General features: G+C 36.0%; 1 protein-coding gene across 1 annotated transcript; it reads left to right on the forward strand.

Annotated features, from left to right (window-relative positions):
* The first annotated feature begins 2647 nt into the window (after positions 1-2647).
* Positions 2648-17436, forward strand: LOC113058386 (dual specificity tyrosine-phosphorylation-regulated kinase 1A-like). Its single transcript, XM_026226237.1, has 11 exons — positions 2648-3150; positions 11654-11850; positions 12229-12321; positions 12544-12732; positions 12998-13145; positions 13264-13550; positions 13637-13783; positions 14866-15006; positions 15127-15430; positions 15541-15665; positions 15756-17436. Exons 2-11 carry the CDS (start codon positions 11731-11733, stop codon positions 16344-16346), a joined length of 2145 nt encoding a protein of 714 aa, XP_026082022.1. The 5' UTR covers positions 2648-3150; positions 11654-11730; the 3' UTR covers positions 16347-17436.
* The last annotated feature ends 598 nt before the right edge of the window (positions 17437-18034 follow it).

Raw genomic sequence — 18034 nt, forward strand, 5'->3', positions numbered from 1 at the left:
TAAATAAAATGACAACAAAATTATCATTGATGGATATTTAATTACATTTAAAATTGGACAATATAAAATGTTTCTTAAATTCTGTAAAGGTTGTTAATTTCTTCACCATTCATGACTGAATGTAGATGTATTTGACAACATTACAAGTAGTGAGAGTATTAATAATCTTGATAAATATATTTTTTAACACCATGCTAATTTTTATTTTGCAGTGTTACAAAGACGAAAATAGAAGACGATTATAAGGAAAGAGCTACTCAGTTGAAAGAGCAATAGAAATGGTTGGGTACCTTAAAATAATTGTTCCATGCCATCAGGATCAGACATAATAATCCCATAATAATGATCCCATAAAAAGGATTGGAAATAATCCAAATCCATCTCATCTAAAAAGTTAAGGCACTTTGATTTTGTCATACACATTATTTGATGGCTCATAGAAAACAAGTTGGCGAGGACAGCTGGACGCTAGGGATTTAGTTCACTGTAAAGTATACTGTTTCTTTATATAAATTCAAGAATGGTAGAAATGTATTCCAATGGTTACCACTTCAGTCTCTTTTTTTTTTTTTATTCCTCAGCTGTTGCTGTCCATGGTGCTGTAATGACCAACTGAAGATTCATATATGCAGCTGAGTTATGCAGGTTTAATAAAACAAAATCAATATTACCTCAAATCACAATAAATGCATTTTTACCCAGACAATCAAATGGCTGTAAAAAATAATAGGCCTGAAAAGTGATAAATAATGAGACCTGAGAAAAGTCATATTGTATGCCTACATAAAGTTTTTTTTTTTTCATGCAGCCAGGTAAGACTGACAAAACACCATATCAAGATAAACTTGCAATGTCCTTTGAACATCTGGGCACCCAACTGCTTGATTGACAGTTGCCATAGCAACATACCAGGCTGTTGAAATTTTGTTAGTTGCTTTTTTAATCTTTCAAATGTTTTTGCTTCCCGCCGGAATAATGCAGTCATGTTCCTGTAGCAGTGACAATTTTGGAAAGTCTGAAAACAACACTGGGACAAAGAATCGGAAGGTCAGAAATATATTCAGTCTGTCTCGGGTCCGGCAGACTGGTCTGCTGCGCAGGTTTGGAACTTGCGCCATTTTGTGAAAACTGACACAAAAGCTTAAAGGGTTACTCCACCCCAAAATGAAAACTTTGTTATTAATCACTTACCCCCATATCATTCCAAACCAGTAAAAAAAACACAATTTAAGATATTTTGGATGAAAACTGGGAGGCTTGAGACTGTCCCATAGAATGCCAAGTAAATAACAGAGGTCAATAAAAGGTATGTAAAATTGTTGTTAGAATACTCCATCTGCCAGCAGATCTTCAATATGGGGTGTATATAGCGACAGGAACATTTTTTGTAAGTGAAGAAACGAAAATGACTTTATTCAATATTTATTGATCAATCTGCATATAAACTATTTGGAAATGCAAGCCGTTTTTATAATTATTTACAACCCTATTGGCAAAAATTTACGGAGCCCCGCACATGACATGCAGGAAAAAATCATGGGCTGAATCATGTGCACAATTTACTAATTCGTTACCTCAATGTATTAAAACGTGCACAAGATTTTACTATTACGTTCACTCGATTTATAAATTGTGTGCACGATTTACTAATTCCTTTCATTTAGGGGTGCTCCGATCACAAACAGCCGATCATTAAGCGCATCTCGTCATTAACCGCTGATTAGAGAACCGGCTTTACTGACGAGATGCGCATTAACTATCGGCCAATCGTGATAGGAGCACCCCTAGTTTCCTCCGATTTAGCAAATCGAGGGAACGCAATAGTAAATCGAGAGAACGCAATAGTAATTGTTTGCACGTTTTAGTACATTGAGGGAATGAATTATATAAATCGTGCACACAATTTATTTATTTTTTTCTTGCATTTCATGTGTGGGGCTCCATAAAAATTGGCACAAAAAGTACCTGTTCTTAATAATTAAGAGACATTCTATTGATCAATAATTATTTTTGTTATTATTTTTAAAATAAATTAAAAAAATAATAAGTTGGCATAAGGGACATATACCATCCAAGAAAAGCTCATTATTGTTTAACATTTACATTATTAACATGTTTTGATGACTATGTATATGTCCCTAACAGGGTGGAATATTTTCATGTCCAGGTGTCTGAACAATCTACCCATAATTCTTATTTTTGAGTCCCCGAGCTTGACCAATATCCATTCCTAATAGCTAAACATGTCACTATTTTGGTAGAATGCAAAAAAAAAAAAAAAAAAAAAAATTATGTAACTTTTTTTCCAACACTTACGAAGCCAAAATGTTACCGCACACCAGGAATGACTCTTTTATGCATTTTTTGGTCCGTGTTTTTGTTGCATTTACACAGTTTTGACCAGCAGGCGTCACCAACGTGTGGTGTTTCCATAGACTGTATAAAAACCTTAAAAACGGGTGTTTCGAGCGCTTCGAAACCATGAATCATTTTGCGAAGCAATTGGTTCAATTGATTCGAAGCTTCGAAATGGTTCGTTTTTCCCATCACCATAGGTTGAGGAGGCCACGCCCAGACACAACGTCACGTCTGCCAGCCAATCGCTGCTGGTGTAATGAAGTAGGTCTTCTGAGGAATAAGCGGAAGGGGCGTATCCCATAGTGAGACACCTCACTTAATGCTATCAGAAAACCGGGGTTACGCAAGAAACCTATTGTGTTTTTTTCTCCACCTTTTCACATAGCTGTTTCAATCATATCTGCACTTCGTCGATATTTTTTGCGACTAATTTTGCTTTTAAAAACAATTAATTTGCTTCTCCGCCTCTCCAGTAGCGAATAATCTTCAATGCGCGTTTCCGAGCGCTAGCTGGTTAGCCGCGTTCGTTAAAGTCATTGAGAAAGAGCGCTAACTAGCCGTTAGCCTTCACTTTACCACTTACAAACCATGATTGCTACAGAAATGAGGTCTGACATGGGCAAAAACGCATCGGAAAGACGCTGTTTTAGCTGTCAGATGAAATAGGAAGGCATTTTGCTCCGTCTGGCTCAATACATTAGCGGTGTCTCGTCGGATGCAGCGTAGAGAAACTGGATCAGTCGCCTCACTTTACTGGATCTGGTACTTTAAATGAAGATCACACCATCAAAGGTGAGTATTTGACATTTGTAGAGGTCTAAGCGATTCGTATGGCCTTTGTAAGTTTGTTTACAATCCGCTTTATTTGCTAGAAGCTACAAGCTAGCTTGATTTGGCCTAGATGGCTAAGTTAGCCGATTAACAACTTTCCTTACGTTAGTTAGCGATCTTTGTTCATATGCCAGATAGCTTATCTGATAATCGGAATCTGTCTTTACACTCCCGAAGTCCAAGTATTGAACATTTGTTCAGGTTTTAGGACAATCTGTCAGTCGTTTAACCGGTAACGTTAACCCCGTGTAACCCCCGCTTTACATATCACTATCACTCTGGTTAGTTGTCTAAGTGACTTTTAATCAAGTTTTTTGTAGTTAATGTGAAGACCGTGATGGCACGCTACTCAGATTTGAGTTTGTTGATCAGTGTAAGGGCTTTCAGAAGGATGCTTTCGTCTTTTCCAGATTAATAATGGTCTCTGACCAGGTGTACAGTACAGTTTGTGAGATTTTTCCTTCAGTGTCACCTAAAGGTTCAGCTTTGGTACTGTTAAATACATGATAAAAGTACATCCGGGACAGATGTGGGTGCATCGTGCACAGAGAAAGTCTCTTAAATAGTCTCATGGTTTGTTGCCTTTTTTCTATTGAGATTTTATAGGTAGATCAATGTCACTTCCTCCCACAGCAGTCTGAAAGTGTGATTGACAGTGGTCCTATATTAACAGGAGCTTTTTGTTCTTTCCTGTAATGCAGATTATTTGTTGTTTTGCACAAACCTTATTTCAGTCACACTTGTATGCATTTACCTGGATATGCAGTATAGGCCTACATGCACAAAAGGGTCCAAAACCAGGGTCTGTACTGTAGCTTACGCTTTCATTTTCTCTCTCTTTACGCTTCATGCACAATCCAATATCCCTTTTCTTTCCATTTTATTGACATCATTTTGGAGTTTCATTGTTGCTGAAATGCAACTAATCTGCTGTAGTGTTGTTTGAGGGCTTCTTTTTTTATTATCTTTTCAGAAAATTAGTCAACATTTAGGTTAATTATAACTTTATGTAACCTAGGGAATAACTTATTAAACACTTGAGTATGTGTGGTTAAATTAGGTTTTGTTTAGTAGTAGGTGTGAAAACCTAGACTTACCTGTAAAAACCAATGTGACCCATGTTTGAATCAAAAAAGCGATCAGAAAACTAAGTACAAATGCATGCACTACATGCGCAGTATTGAGATGAGTTGTATTTTTTCTATATTGTTCCTCTTTTATTGTGATGTCTGTTCATCACAGTTTGTTTGCAGCCCTTCTGTTCATGTAGCACTCAAAGGATATTTTGATATGTGGGGAGATGCGTTTATTAACACTAATTACAAGTGAATAAAACGTTTTACAACTAATTAAGATGAAATTAAATTATATTGGATATCATGCATCCAGGTTAGTTTTTTTTTTTTTTTGCATCTGTTCTTGTTTTGAAGCTGAAACTGTTGTGCATTTATGCCCATCTTACTCTGTTGATGCCTGTGGTAGTGTTTGTCTAATTAAGTATTTGTATCTCACTGTGTAAAATGATGGTTTAAGTTGAACATTGTTTAGCATGGCTCCATTTAGGCACTCTGAAATTAGTTTGAAGTGGAATATCTAGTGGGTAGCAAAAAACCAACAAGTATTTTTTTATTTCTTTTTGTGGCTTGGTCATAACTTGAGTGAAGTTGGTCTCAGTTTGCTGTACCTACTTTACACTTTTGTTCTTGTGGTCCTCACCAAATAAGTAAAATCATTTCTGGGACATGTAACACATTTTAACTTTGCAGTTTGAGAAGGTGTCACTGGCCGTTTTGAAAGCCATAAATTACAGGGAACTGACCCACTACTGATTACACTGTAAGTAAGGACCAGTTATGTTGTGTTACAGCCCTTTATTATAAATTGGAAAATCTAATTGATGTAAAGCCATAATTGTTTTTGTTGTGAAAAGGTCATTTAAAGATCACAGTCAATTACTGTACAGTAGTCCAGGGAATCTGTTGTATGTGTGATGTTTACCTGGCCTGATAAGAACCAGATATGCCATAGAAAAATATGAATGAAATGTCTAAAGCTACTGAAGATAATGTATTTTTTTATTTATTTAGCTATTACAAAACATACATCACTAGTCTTTGTTAGTATTGTTTTAGGTTGTTAAAAACAAATCTTATAATTTATTATATTATTATTATTATTCACTTTAAAAAAGAATAATCACAGATCAGTAAACAGAAAAAAAACTAATATACCTTTTTGGACGTTGAATTAGATTTAGAAATAAAATGTCTATCTTAGTTGTACAAAACATGTAAAATTTGAGTGACAAGCAGAATAATGAAATACATCTCTGAGGGTCATAGTTAATGTTTATACTTGCAAAGCCTTGTTCACATATTTTGTGTGTTACAAACTTTAAACATTTTTATACAGGCCTATAAATTCTTATATCCCCTGAGTTCTAAAGCTGCTTATAAACCACAAAGAAACAGAACTCTGAATGCAGAGTCTGGTGCAGAATGTTATGTTGTTTCTGTTTTTACTGTGACATACATTAGTTTTTCTCTTGGTGAACTGCATGAAGTCCTTGACAACATGAATCATCATATTGAGAAATATGCCTTAGCAGAACAAAAAAAAAATACTCCTATATTTATCTCAATATTTTAATGTTATATTTATATATATATATATATATATATATATAAATGCAGAGCACAAATTCAGAGTATGGGTCACCATACTTGGCTGAATGTAATTTCACTATTCACTATATATATATATATATATATATATATATATATATATATGTATGTATATGTATATACATTATCAATTTAAAATGTCTGTAAATTAATGTTGTTGTTTTTTCCAATTGATTTAGTCTTTTGAAATGGTCGTTCGATTTAAGGCTGTTGAAGTGTTTCCATCCTCTGATATTTTGTGGATCACATGAATTCTTTGCCCTGCCTCAGTTAGGTCAGCTGAATCATTCTCCGCTCCTACACCATGAGTGGGGTCTGAGCTGCTATTTTGCTGTCAGGCTTCAATGTGGTGGATGCTTCATCTAAGTGTGCCAAAGTTCAATTTTATTTCTTGTTTATTTCTTGTTTTCTTATTGGAAAATGGGAGCAGCTCTGCCCTGGCAACAAAAGTAGGCTATTTGCATACTCTTCTGTGATTGGCTTGAACATTGATGGGCTTGCCAAATCACACTGTATCTTCTTGGTGATAGGCTATGCTAATTAGGTGCTGTTGCTGGGATTCTGAATAGTGGTGGGATTCTGTGTGACTGTGGTGCTTTGTGTTGCCTGGCAAGAGATGCTTGTATATGAACAAGTCTTTATAATTATCACAATTTACAGCTAAAAAGGGACAGATTTCTGACCAAATATTTTTGTACTTGACATGAAATTTGCAATGTTCTCCTTTCTCTTTTTATTTGAAAAGTGAGACGAGAACTGCCCCCACCCCCCATTTATGTATAGTTATATACAATTTTTGTCTTTTTGTTACTATGGTTTAATGGTCCCACTTTATATTAGGTGGCCTTAACTACTATGTACTTACATAATAAAATAAGTACAATGTACTTATTGTGTTCATATTGTATTGTAAAACACTTTTGCTGCTATTGAGGTGGGATAGGGGTAAGGTTAGGGAGAGGGTTGGAGGTATGGTTAAGTTTAAGGGTGGGTTAAGGTGTAAAGTATGGGTCAACAGTGTAATTATAAATGTAATTACAGAAATTAAATACAGATGTAATTACGAGTATTGTTTTTACATAGAAGTACAATGTAAAAACATGTATGTACACAATAAGTACATTGTACTAAATTATTAATTAAAATGTAAGTACATAGTAGTTAAGGCCACTTAATATAAAGTGGGTCCGGTTTAATTGTTAGTGCCTTTATTTTTTCTGGCATTTATCATGGTAATGTGTTTTGCTATGTTTTGATAAACAAGATTCATAATCCATAGATTTTTGTACTTAATTATATATGCACTTTCTATTCAATTGTGTTTTAGTGCTACAAGCCTATTGGTAATTTTTGTTACATTAAAATTAGAGGTGTAACGGTACACACATTTGTACTAAAAATTTTCAGTACAGGCCTTTCGGTTTGGTACACTACGCATGTGTACTGAACACATACAGCATTGTTTGAACCAGTGCACGAGCAGAACTTCATTGGAAACTTAGTTTTATATATTGTTCCTTTTTTAAAAGAAGCAGAGTATGGAGTCAATATAATGCTGCATATATATGCAAAAAAAATGTTTAATTAAATTTGCAAACGAAAACGAAAGTATCGAGAAAAATAAATTTGGTTTTTGCAAACAAAAATAAAGAACTGCAAAATATAAATGAAACCGTGTAAAAGCAATGATTTTGCAATACATATTTTCCATGGCTATATCTACTAATTTATTTGCAACGTTTCTTTTATTTTGCGTTTCAGTCAGGTTTGTGCTTGCGATACCGTTTTGTCCCTTGCGCTTCATGTTTCTGCGCATCTGACTTTCTGGCACTGCTTTGACGTGGGGGTGGAGTCAAGGGATGGTCATTAAAATGTGTATGGTTTCATTTGGTTAACTAAATGTGTATAAACAGTGTTTAAAATCTTGAGGGAGGATGGCAGTTTTTTGTTTTGTTCACATTAGTTCAGAGTTACTGATAGTTTCAATGTAAAAGAATGCAATTAACTTCATAAACTATAACTTGCATCATTAAAAAGGTTTACGACTCAAGTTTCATATCGATCTCAACTTCGTTTTGCATTTATATAACTCCTGGCATGAATTAAGAAATGACTGTCACTGTAAGATTAAAAAAAAGAAATCTTTGGTTTAGTTTTGTCTAACATCCAAGAGTATAAACAAAACCATGTGACCATAACAACCTGAGATTATCAGAGATTGATCAAATATTTTGTCTTTTATGTAATATTTGTGTATATTAGGCTATTATTATCATTATAAAGGCTAACCGTATATAATAATAAGAATGATAATAACAATGTTAGAATTATATTATATAATATTATATTGCCAGTATATGCTACCATATATTTTGTAAATTCTGTAAACGCCTGACAATAAAGTTTTGACTTCATTGCATTTACCCCTGTATGTGACAAGAAAATGAGTGCTGGAGATATACTTCTAATTAAAGGAGCGTCTTTACTGATGAGATGCATTATGGTTAATTTACATGTTACATTTACAAGTGTAGCTTGTTATATTATAAACCCCTAAACTGTCACTCACATTTTTGAACAAAGACTTTATAGTGCACGTTCCAAACTTACATTTTTATAATTCATGAATGAAAACATTTTGTAACATGATATTGATGTAATGGTAATGCAATGTCTGGTTTTAAAGGATGAATTTTGAGATTTTAAGTTTTCAGTTGATAAATAATTTAGGTATGTACGATCACGATTTTTCATGGCCGATTCCGATACTGATTTATCGGGGGGAAGCTGGTCTTTACCAGTGAGACTAAATAAAAGTATGCTATTTAAATACATTATTCCAAATGTTAAAATAAAATAATGTTGGTGCAAATAAATCAAAGATGCAAAGTGTTTCATTTATCCAGTATAAAAAAAATAAAAATTTAGGGTAATGATTCACATCTATTAGGGCTGAACGATATATCGTTATCGTATCTATATCTAGATATGAACTTTCAAGATATTAATATAGAAAAAAGCAACGATATAGACAGTATAGATTTCCCCTCTCCGCGCTCGCCCTGCATACAACTCTGGCAGTCACAACAAACATCAGTTTTACGATTGCCCTTGAATGCACCGCTAAAGCCAGCGCGCACACACGAGAGGGGGGGGCGGCGTTTCCATGGTGACGCGTCATTGCTTGTCGCGTGACACACTGCAGCAACAACAGCTCTGAATGAATGATGATCTGCTTTTATATCATTTTTCCTTTTTTATTCAGAATATTCACAAATGTGTTAGTTATGGCATGAAATATCTGATATTCCGATTGTCAAATACATGCAAGTGGAAGTATATTGTTGTTTAAACACCTTTATAACGATCGCGTTAGTTGAGCTCTATGCGCGATGGGCGCCGCCGTTTGTGCCGCAGACGCAGTTCAGAGAATCGGATCTGTTGGATTTACAACCTCTATGTTTACAACATGTGAATTCATCCACTTATCCCGAAATACTTAAAAGTAAGTGGCTGGTGAACTGGGAATAGAATAGAGTAAACATTGAAGTTACTTACACAAATAAAACGTCTCAAATTATAATAGAAAGGATTATTATTACCTCTTCCATTGACATCAGTGTTTATTTTATAAACTCTAAATGTATAGTTTTTTAGTACTTATGTGAATTTATTTGTTTGAAAACTAAAATAAACAGTATGTGTTTGAAAACACTGAAAAGTTGTGACCTCTTCATCTGGCGCGATTCGCGCGAATGATTTCAATGTAAAGTCTTGCGGTGCAGTAGACGAGTTATGAGTTATGAATAGGACCTGAGAGCGACCGGCTTTTGTGGTGGAAATTGGCAGTAATACCCCCACCTTGCGCAGCTGTACCTGAGTGTCCCTGGGACATCAGTGCGGTCGGAGCACGTCTTCTAAACAGCTGGACATATAGTGAATAAAAAACGCTCTGCTCTGGACTCCGAAAATGTTGATCGACTTGTTTTCCTGTCCAATGAATTTGTAATAGCTTTATTTTGCGCCTTTTTGTGCATTACAATATGCCTACCTAGTGTCGGTTACGTTCAATAAAAAAAACACGCATGGCCTGTTCTCAAGTCCATTTAAAGTTTCATTTTTTGAACAGTGTTTTTAAATGGATTGAATTATTAAAAATAATCTTGGAGATTTTTGAATTGCCTAAATCATAAATGAAGCCTGCAGTGATGTTTTTCTTTTGTTATGGCAGTCGTCCCCTCTGCATATATATTTTTTCGAGAATGTTGCACTCCTGTTGCCGTTTGTTATTCTTCATGAAAGTTCATGCCAATAAATAAGAAATATTGCTGACTCTTGTGTTTCCAGCGCTCTCTTTAAGTTTGTCCGTTATTTGACGTTGAAAAAGGAAACCTTTTTTTTTGACATGGAAAATCGATTTTACAATCGATTCAATGAACACGTATGTCTTAAAAATCCAAAATGATTTTTTTCACAAAAGTGATAGCACTAGCTCTGAGCGCGCCTGTCTCTGGCCGCCCCCCCAGCCCCCCCTGTTCCAACATCTATGCACACTGTACAGAGACAGTGGATAAATTAGAAAGAAAGAAATGCGTGCGGGAGATAATACGGCCGGTGGCAGTGCAGAATCTGACTTGGTGCCAAAACATAAATCATCCATAATTTGGAAGTATTTTGGATTCAGAAAAGACGATGTAAACCAGAGTGACGTGTTGTGCAGGTCGTGCTTAGCAAAAGAACACGTAGTCATATCGTATCGATATCGAGATATGAAATTTTGTCCATATCGTTCAGCCCTAACATCTATATTTTTTTTACTTGAGCCAATTAAAAATAAATAACTTATTGTCTTAAAATATATATGTGAATCATTACCTTAAAATTTTTTAATTGGATGAATGAAACACTTTTTAGGTGATTTCAGGTGACTTTAAAATCAAATTAAGTATTAAATAAAAATAATCATCCTAATGCAGAACTGACGTTTACTTCTGGCTTTTCAAATGTGTATGCAAGTTCTACTTTAGAAAAATAATTTCTGATGATTTCAAAAATATGATGGAGAAAAAGGCAATGAAGAAGCCTTTTTATTTTTTTATTTTTTTTAAACCCTTTAACTGTCACCCCGTCCCGTATATGGGATGCCTACATTTACTTCACTATATTACAATGAAATCTAATCTAATCTTGACAAACTATGTATCGTTGGAAAGGTCTAAGAATCCAAAATATATATTTTACCAATGTTTTTTGTTAAAAATTATGTAGGAAAAGTAATAGATTAATGTATGACAAGAGTGCACCCTCAAAAATCTACATTATAACAGGAGTTCTGACCTTTGTTAAAGAAATAGATAGCAATCAAATTTAAGTTTTGCCTCTGTTATTAAATGTAACCTTAAAGTAGGCCTAATATAAAAAGCTCACTATATTAGGGCATAAGCTGAGGTCAATTTTTTAATTGTAGAGTTTTAATTAAAACTGAGTTTATATAAAGAAAGAGCAAGTTGTTCAGTAAACCACTGTTTAAAAATAAAATAAAAATGTTCCCCTGCTGTAGTTAAACTTTACCGAACCGTGACATCAAAATCGAAGTACCTACCGAACCGTCATGTTTGTGTACCATTACACCCCTAATAAAAATCTCTGAGATGGTTTTGCTCTCCTAAAACAGAGAGAAAAGGATAGTCTGAAAGAGGTTTGCGGTTCAAAGGATCACAGGGAGAGAGAGGAGAATTTAGTTCTAACACTCACACTAATTTAGCTTCACTTTTTTTTAGGGGGAGAGACCTCAGCATGCAAACCTTCGTCTGTCCGGCTTGCACCCTCTCTTTCTTTCCATGCTGCTGGTCTTCAGATGGCTGCTCCCATGCCTCATTCACACCAGCAGTACAGTGACTGTCAACAGCAGAGTACAGACCAGTCTGTCACTGTACTGCCATACAGTGATCAGGCACAAGCACTCACTGCCAGCCAGGTACTGGATGCTCCGCTCCTGTTTATGCACTTAGTATTTTTTTTTTTTTTGCATTGTGAATAAACATGGCTGAAGTACGCTCAATTATTGCACTTTGTAAAATTAATTCTTCCTGTTACTCGACGCTTAGCCTTTGGATTATTTTACCTCTTAATCAAAAGTATTTGGATTTGTAAAAAAAATAATAATAATAATAATAAAAAAATATCTATCTATCTATCTATCTATATATATATATATATATATATATATATATATATATATATATATATATATCTATATATATATATATATATATATATAGATATATATATGTATATATATATATATATATGTATGTCACATTTAAAATCCACGTTTTCCCTTCTTTTTTTGCAGAGGCACATGCCCCAGAGCTTTCGTGATCCCACTTTAGCTCCTTTGAGGAAACTCTCCATAGACCTGATCAAAACCTACAAACACATCAATGAGGTAATGTTTCTTTGTTTTCCTTGCAGTATTACAGTATAGAATAAAGCTAAAGTAGTAAAAAAGATCAAAATTATGATAACTGATCATAAGTAGACATTTATCTGAAAAGTATTTTAGCAAGTTTTAACACTAATTAATGATAAAGTTCTGAGCACAACAATGCTCAGTGACTTCTGTATTGAGTCTAATGTTGTGAAGCTTGCTTGCTCTCCTTTTGTTTAGGTGTATTATGCAAAAAAGAAACGACGGCATCAACAGGGTCAAGGTGAGGACTCCAGCCACAAGAAAGAGAGGAAAGTCTTCAACGATGGCTACGATGATGAGAACTATGACTACATTGTCAAGAATGGGGAAAAATGGATGGACCGCTATGAAATTGACTCTTTAATTGGAAAAGGGTCATTTGGACAGGTATGACGTCAAGAGTCTCTTAAGTAGTTTATTTTGGAAAGGAAGAAAACTTATTTCAAGATTTTAAATGGTAGGAAATGGGGATATTATTAGCGCTTGCCCTGACAAAATAGAGGCTAAATTATTGTTTTGGACTTAGAACACAAAATCCATAGCTGCCAAAATAATGCACTGTGTATTCATTATTTCAGAGTATTTTGAATATCTTGGAAGTAAACAAAACTTAAGTATTGTCTTATGAATGTAATTGATGGCTGTTTTTTAGGTTGTAAAAGCTTACGACCGTGCTGAGCAAGAGTGGGTAGCAATTAAGATTATCAAGAACAAGAAGGCCTTTCTGAATCAAGCTCAGATTGAAGTACGTCTTCTCGAGCTCATGAACAAACATGACACAGAGATGAAATACTATATAGGTAAGGAATCTGTTCAGGTCTTTGATAGAATTTCAAAATCTTTGCATACATTGCATTGTTTCAAATTTAAATCTAAACTTTTTTTTTTGTTCTTTTTTTTTTTTTTTTTTGGCCTCAGTACATTTGAAACGGCACTTCATGTTCCGGAATCATCTTTGCTTAGTATTTGAAATGTTGTCGTACAACCTGTATGACTTGTTACGGAACACGAACTTCAGAGGTGTCTCTTTGAATCTGACGCGGAAGTTCGCCCAGCAGTTGTGTACAGCGCTACTGTTTCTCGCTACACCGGAGCTCAGCATCATCCACTGTGACCTTAAGCCAGAGAACATCCTGCTATGTAACCCCAAGAGAAGTGCCATCAAAATAGTGGACTTTGGGAGCTCCTGCCAACTGGGACAAAGGGTACTGTGAATCGTCTTATTTTTTGTATGCGTGGAAATTGTCACAGAATGCTTAAAGTTATTAATTCCGTATTCCTTCTCCATTAGATATACCAGTACATCCAGAGTCGATTCTACCGCTCCCCTGAAGTGTTATTGGGAATGCCATATGACCTGGCCATAGATATGTGGTCTATGGGATGTATTCTGGTGGAAATGCATACAGGAGAACCTCTATTTAGTGGAGCCAATGAGGTAATGAGCGCTATGATTTATTATTATTATTTATGATTAGAACAAATATAATTTTTATGTTTCCTGTATCCTTAAACTCCATAAATACAAAGTGTTAGGAGTGACAACTACATTTAAATTTTAAGTTAGGGGTTTTCAAACTTTTTGGAACCAGGGACCCCTTACAGGAGAGAAACATTTTCAAGGACCCCCGCCCCGCATTTAGGGCCCTATGAAATCCATTAATTTTTTTTCCCAAATTCCGTTTTTTATCAGTTTTTTTTTTTTTTTACTTTTTCTTTTCTTTTCTTTTTATGGTTAAGATGTTATTAATCAAAAAGCATGTTGAATTAATTAAAATCAGGAAACTTATAAATTTTCACAAATTTATTACAAGTTTAACAAAAATTACATGTTGGCCCTATGAAATGAAATTTTTTCTTTGTTTTATTGCTACTTTAATTTTGTGTTTTAGCATGTCTAATTATTTAAAAGCATAAAAACTTATATTATAATTTTTTTCTTACAGTAATTTTTTCTAGATATAAAATGAAGGCATAAAACATTCATTTAATTTATCTTTTAATTACTGAAAATTAAGCAAACATTATTTTTTGGTAAACAAAGAGGATTTACTATTAAAATTAAAACTATTAAATTTCTTTAAAATAATGTTTGTTTGTTTCTTTTTAGTAGTAATAGGCTATGTACATTCTGCTGAACAGTAGTAATACATTTCTGGCAAAAACTTGTCTTTAAACTAAGCCAGACTTTTATTTTGACGGGTTGACGTGAATACCTTTACAGTTCTGTGTATGTGATATGACATTAGTTTTAATCAAATCAAACGGTCAAATGCTCATGAAGTGTCTCAGAGCAGTTCTGGAGAGACCGCATTAACAGAGATACCCATGGGTCGTCTGTCACCTTTTTCCACACATAATGGGTTGAAGTGTTTACATTTTGCATATTGTAAACAAATTAAACCCCTCCCCTAAGTTATTGTTTAATGTATGTACAGAAAAGAGGAGTCAGATTCTACATAAGGACTGTTATAGAAAAAAATGCAGTCTGATAAAACAAGCCTATTCTTTTAATGAAAGGTGGACCAAATGAACAAAATTGTTGAAGTACTTGGGATCCCACCCAATCACATTATGGACCTAGCACCAAAAGCCAGGAAGTTCTTTGAGAAGTTGTCAGATGGGACATGGAGTATTAAGAAGACCAAAGACGGAAAAAGGGTATGTGTCATCAATATTTTAAAGTAGAATCACTGCTGTGAGAATTTAGTTTTAATGCAGCTTTTCTGGGAATGCTTGTTGTTGTTGTGCTAGAACATCTTTCTGTTTTTCTGTGAGCAGTACAAACCTCCAGCGTCTCGAAAGCTCCAAGTCATCTTGGGAGTTGAATGTGGCGGACCAGGCAGTCGTCGGGTGGGAGAATCCGGACACGCAGTAGCTGACTACTTGAAGTTCAAGGACCTCATTCTCAGAATGCTGGACTACGACCCCAAGACCAGAATTCAGCCCTACTATGCCCTCCAGCACAGCTTCTTCAAGAAGACCACGGATGAAGGAACCAACACAAGCAGTAGTGTGTCAACAAGTCCTGCTCTCGAGCAGTCGCAGTCATCAGGGACCACTTCTAGTACATCCTCAAGCTCAGGTTTTACTACAACTGAATCTGTTCTGGTCTCTAAGCTCTTGAATGTAACTGGCTTGATAGTAGTGTGTTTGTCGATTAAAGCTTAACGCAGTTCATTTGCTCTGCTCCAGGAGGATCGACTGGAACTAGCACCAGTGGCAGAGCAAGATCCGATCCATCTCATCACCACCGGCACAGCGGCGGTCATTTTGGCAAAGCCATGCCAGCCATAGACTGTGACAACCTTTGCCCTCAGGTGAGCCCACCTGGTTAATCTTGTCAAGTAATTAAAACAAATCAAAGTTTGGCGTTCATGACTGTACAATGTTTTTCCTCGTTTGTACAGGCGAGACCGCCTTATCACCCGCCAGTAGTATGGCCTGGAGTCGTAGGAACAGAACCTGTCCCTGTAGAAACTCATCCAGTCCAGGAAACCACTTTTCATGTGCCTCCCCAGCACCCCAAAGCATTGCACCCCCCTCACCATCACCATCACCATCACCATGGACAGGTCATAGCAACCCGACCACGGCCGCGACTCTACAACTCGCCCAGCAACAGCGCCTCCACCCAGGATTCCATGGAGGTGGTGCACGGTCATCTGTCCATGACATCCCTGTCTTCCTCAGCATCCTCTTCCTCAACATCTTCCTCTTCCACAGGACACCAAGGCCACCAGGCTTACCAGCTCCGCCAGCTTCCTGCCAGCACCCTGAACTTTAGTCAAAATGGGAGTATGAGAATGGGTTTGGGTGCCTTCTCAAATCCTCGCCAAGAGACTGGTATGGCCGGGCAACCCACGTACCCTGTTGCCACAAACACAGGACCTGGTCACTTTATAGCAGAGGGACACCTGGGCATGAGACAAGGCATCGATAGGGAAGATTCTCCGATGACTGGAGTCTGTGTTCAGCAGAGCTCGCTGGCCAGCTCGTGACTTTAGCAGAAATGGGTGTGAATTTTTTTTTTTTCTTATTTTGTTTTCCCCTTTTTTTTACGGTCGTATTTTCGTTTTCTCCTGTTTTCTTTCTTTTATTTTTTTCAGTTTTTTTCAAAAGGTGCATAGAGAATAAAAGCTGCTCACTTCTGAGGGGAGATATCACTGAGCCGCTACAAATTGAAGAGTATTTAAAAAGTATATGTATTTCCATAATTTTACATTGTGTATTTCTAGATAAGTTATTAATACTGAAAAGAACCATGGTGAAACTGAGACATTCATCTGCCGATTCACTCGCCTGCGTACAGTACTTATTTACCATCTGTTACATCGGAAACTAGGAGATTTGTTTCCATTTGTCCCTTATTTTCATTCAATACAGTGAGCATTTCAGAGCTGAGAGCTGTTTTACAGCTTTTTTATGTGAAGCAATGCAAAACATTTTAGTTCAAGCAAGTGATACATTGGACATTATAATTTGGCTGGTCGTTCTTTTATTCACCCTTTAAGTGAAACTTCTCTAAAGAGCTGTGTGTGTTTAAACCTGTAGCGTGTCAAGGAAGCAGAACTTGCAGTGATATTTGGTGTTGTCTGTATCGTGTAACTCTTCGAGAGGGAGCACATAGCTGCGGAGCTCCAGCGGCGAGAAGGAGCGGGTGTTAGACCGGCAGGTGCAGTACTCTTCAGGCCTGGAGCCCTCCAGACCGGAGGACTTCGACTACATACAGCAACTCGAGGAGGAGGTGCGCTGAGGAGCGACGAGGGGGACAGATCCGGATCAGATCCAGATGGATCTTGGGCTGTTGTCGAGAACCCTTTGGCCTTATGACTTTTGGACACTGACTGAAAAGGAGCTGGACTTTAGTGTGGAATAGAGATGATGGCTGTCCTCTATTTTTAACATTTAAAGAGTCCTTAATTGGTTCGAGAAGGTGAAGGAGAATGGTTAATCAGAGGCCTTTATTTAGCAGATTTCTCATTTAGGGGACTCCAAATTGCAGGGTCTTGCTCAAACATCCCTAACATGACTTCCTAGAATTGCAGAGGTTGGATTTCACACAGAAGGTATTAAATCCCATTAATTGGCTTTTTTTTTTTTTTGCTCTTTTTATTTCCCGTCAAGCATGTGGTTCCCATTGAAAAATACATTGCATAAATTTGTCTCTTTGTGTTGAACACAAGACATGTAATGAGATTTATTTGACTGCCTTTTTTTCTCCTCTTGAATTATGCTGTGAATTTTACACACATTACTTTTTTTTTTAATTGCAGTCTTTCTTTTTTATATATATACCAAAGCAGTTTTTTTTATAGCACTAGGTGTCTGTAAGAAATAATGTAGCAGTTCACCACTTCAGCCCAAGGTTCATCAAAGTCCATATTAGTCTGTATACTCTCTCAAACTGGAACTTTTGATGAACTTCGTGTTTTGATGTTAACAAAATACTGAAATTGGTTTAATATATGGATAAACCTCCCCGGTTTGTTACCTTTTTCATTAGTTTTTCCTGTCAAGGGGAGGGAAGCCACACTGAAGGTTACTCTGCAGGCTACAGAGTAGCTGAGAGATCACAAATTATTCTGAGGAGAGAAAAGTCTTTTGATTTGTATTTACCTGATCAGTCAGTGATGCTGCCTTTTATACCTAATTTGATGAACATGCTAATTTCTACCTTTTTAAATCT

The sequence above is a fragment of the Carassius auratus genome, chromosome 40 (genome assembly GCF_003368295.1).
Source record: "Carassius auratus strain Wakin chromosome 40, ASM336829v1, whole genome shotgun sequence".
Lineage (NCBI taxonomy): Eukaryota > Metazoa > Chordata > Actinopteri > Cypriniformes > Cyprinidae > Carassius > Carassius auratus.

Excerpts from the sequence above, each read along its gene's own strand:
- LOC113058386 (XM_026226237.1), top strand. The coding sequence starts at position 11,731 with ATGGCTGCTCCCATGCCTCATTCACACCAGCAGTACAGTGACTGTCAA. Across the intron at positions 11,851-12,228 it reads AAGCACTCACTGCCAGCCAG|AGGCACATGCCCCAGAGCTT; the intron begins GTACTGGATGCT and ends CTTTTTTTGCAG. Across the intron at positions 15,431-15,540 it reads TAGTACATCCTCAAGCTCAG|GAGGATCGACTGGAACTAGC; the intron begins GTTTTACTACAA and ends GCTCTGCTCCAG.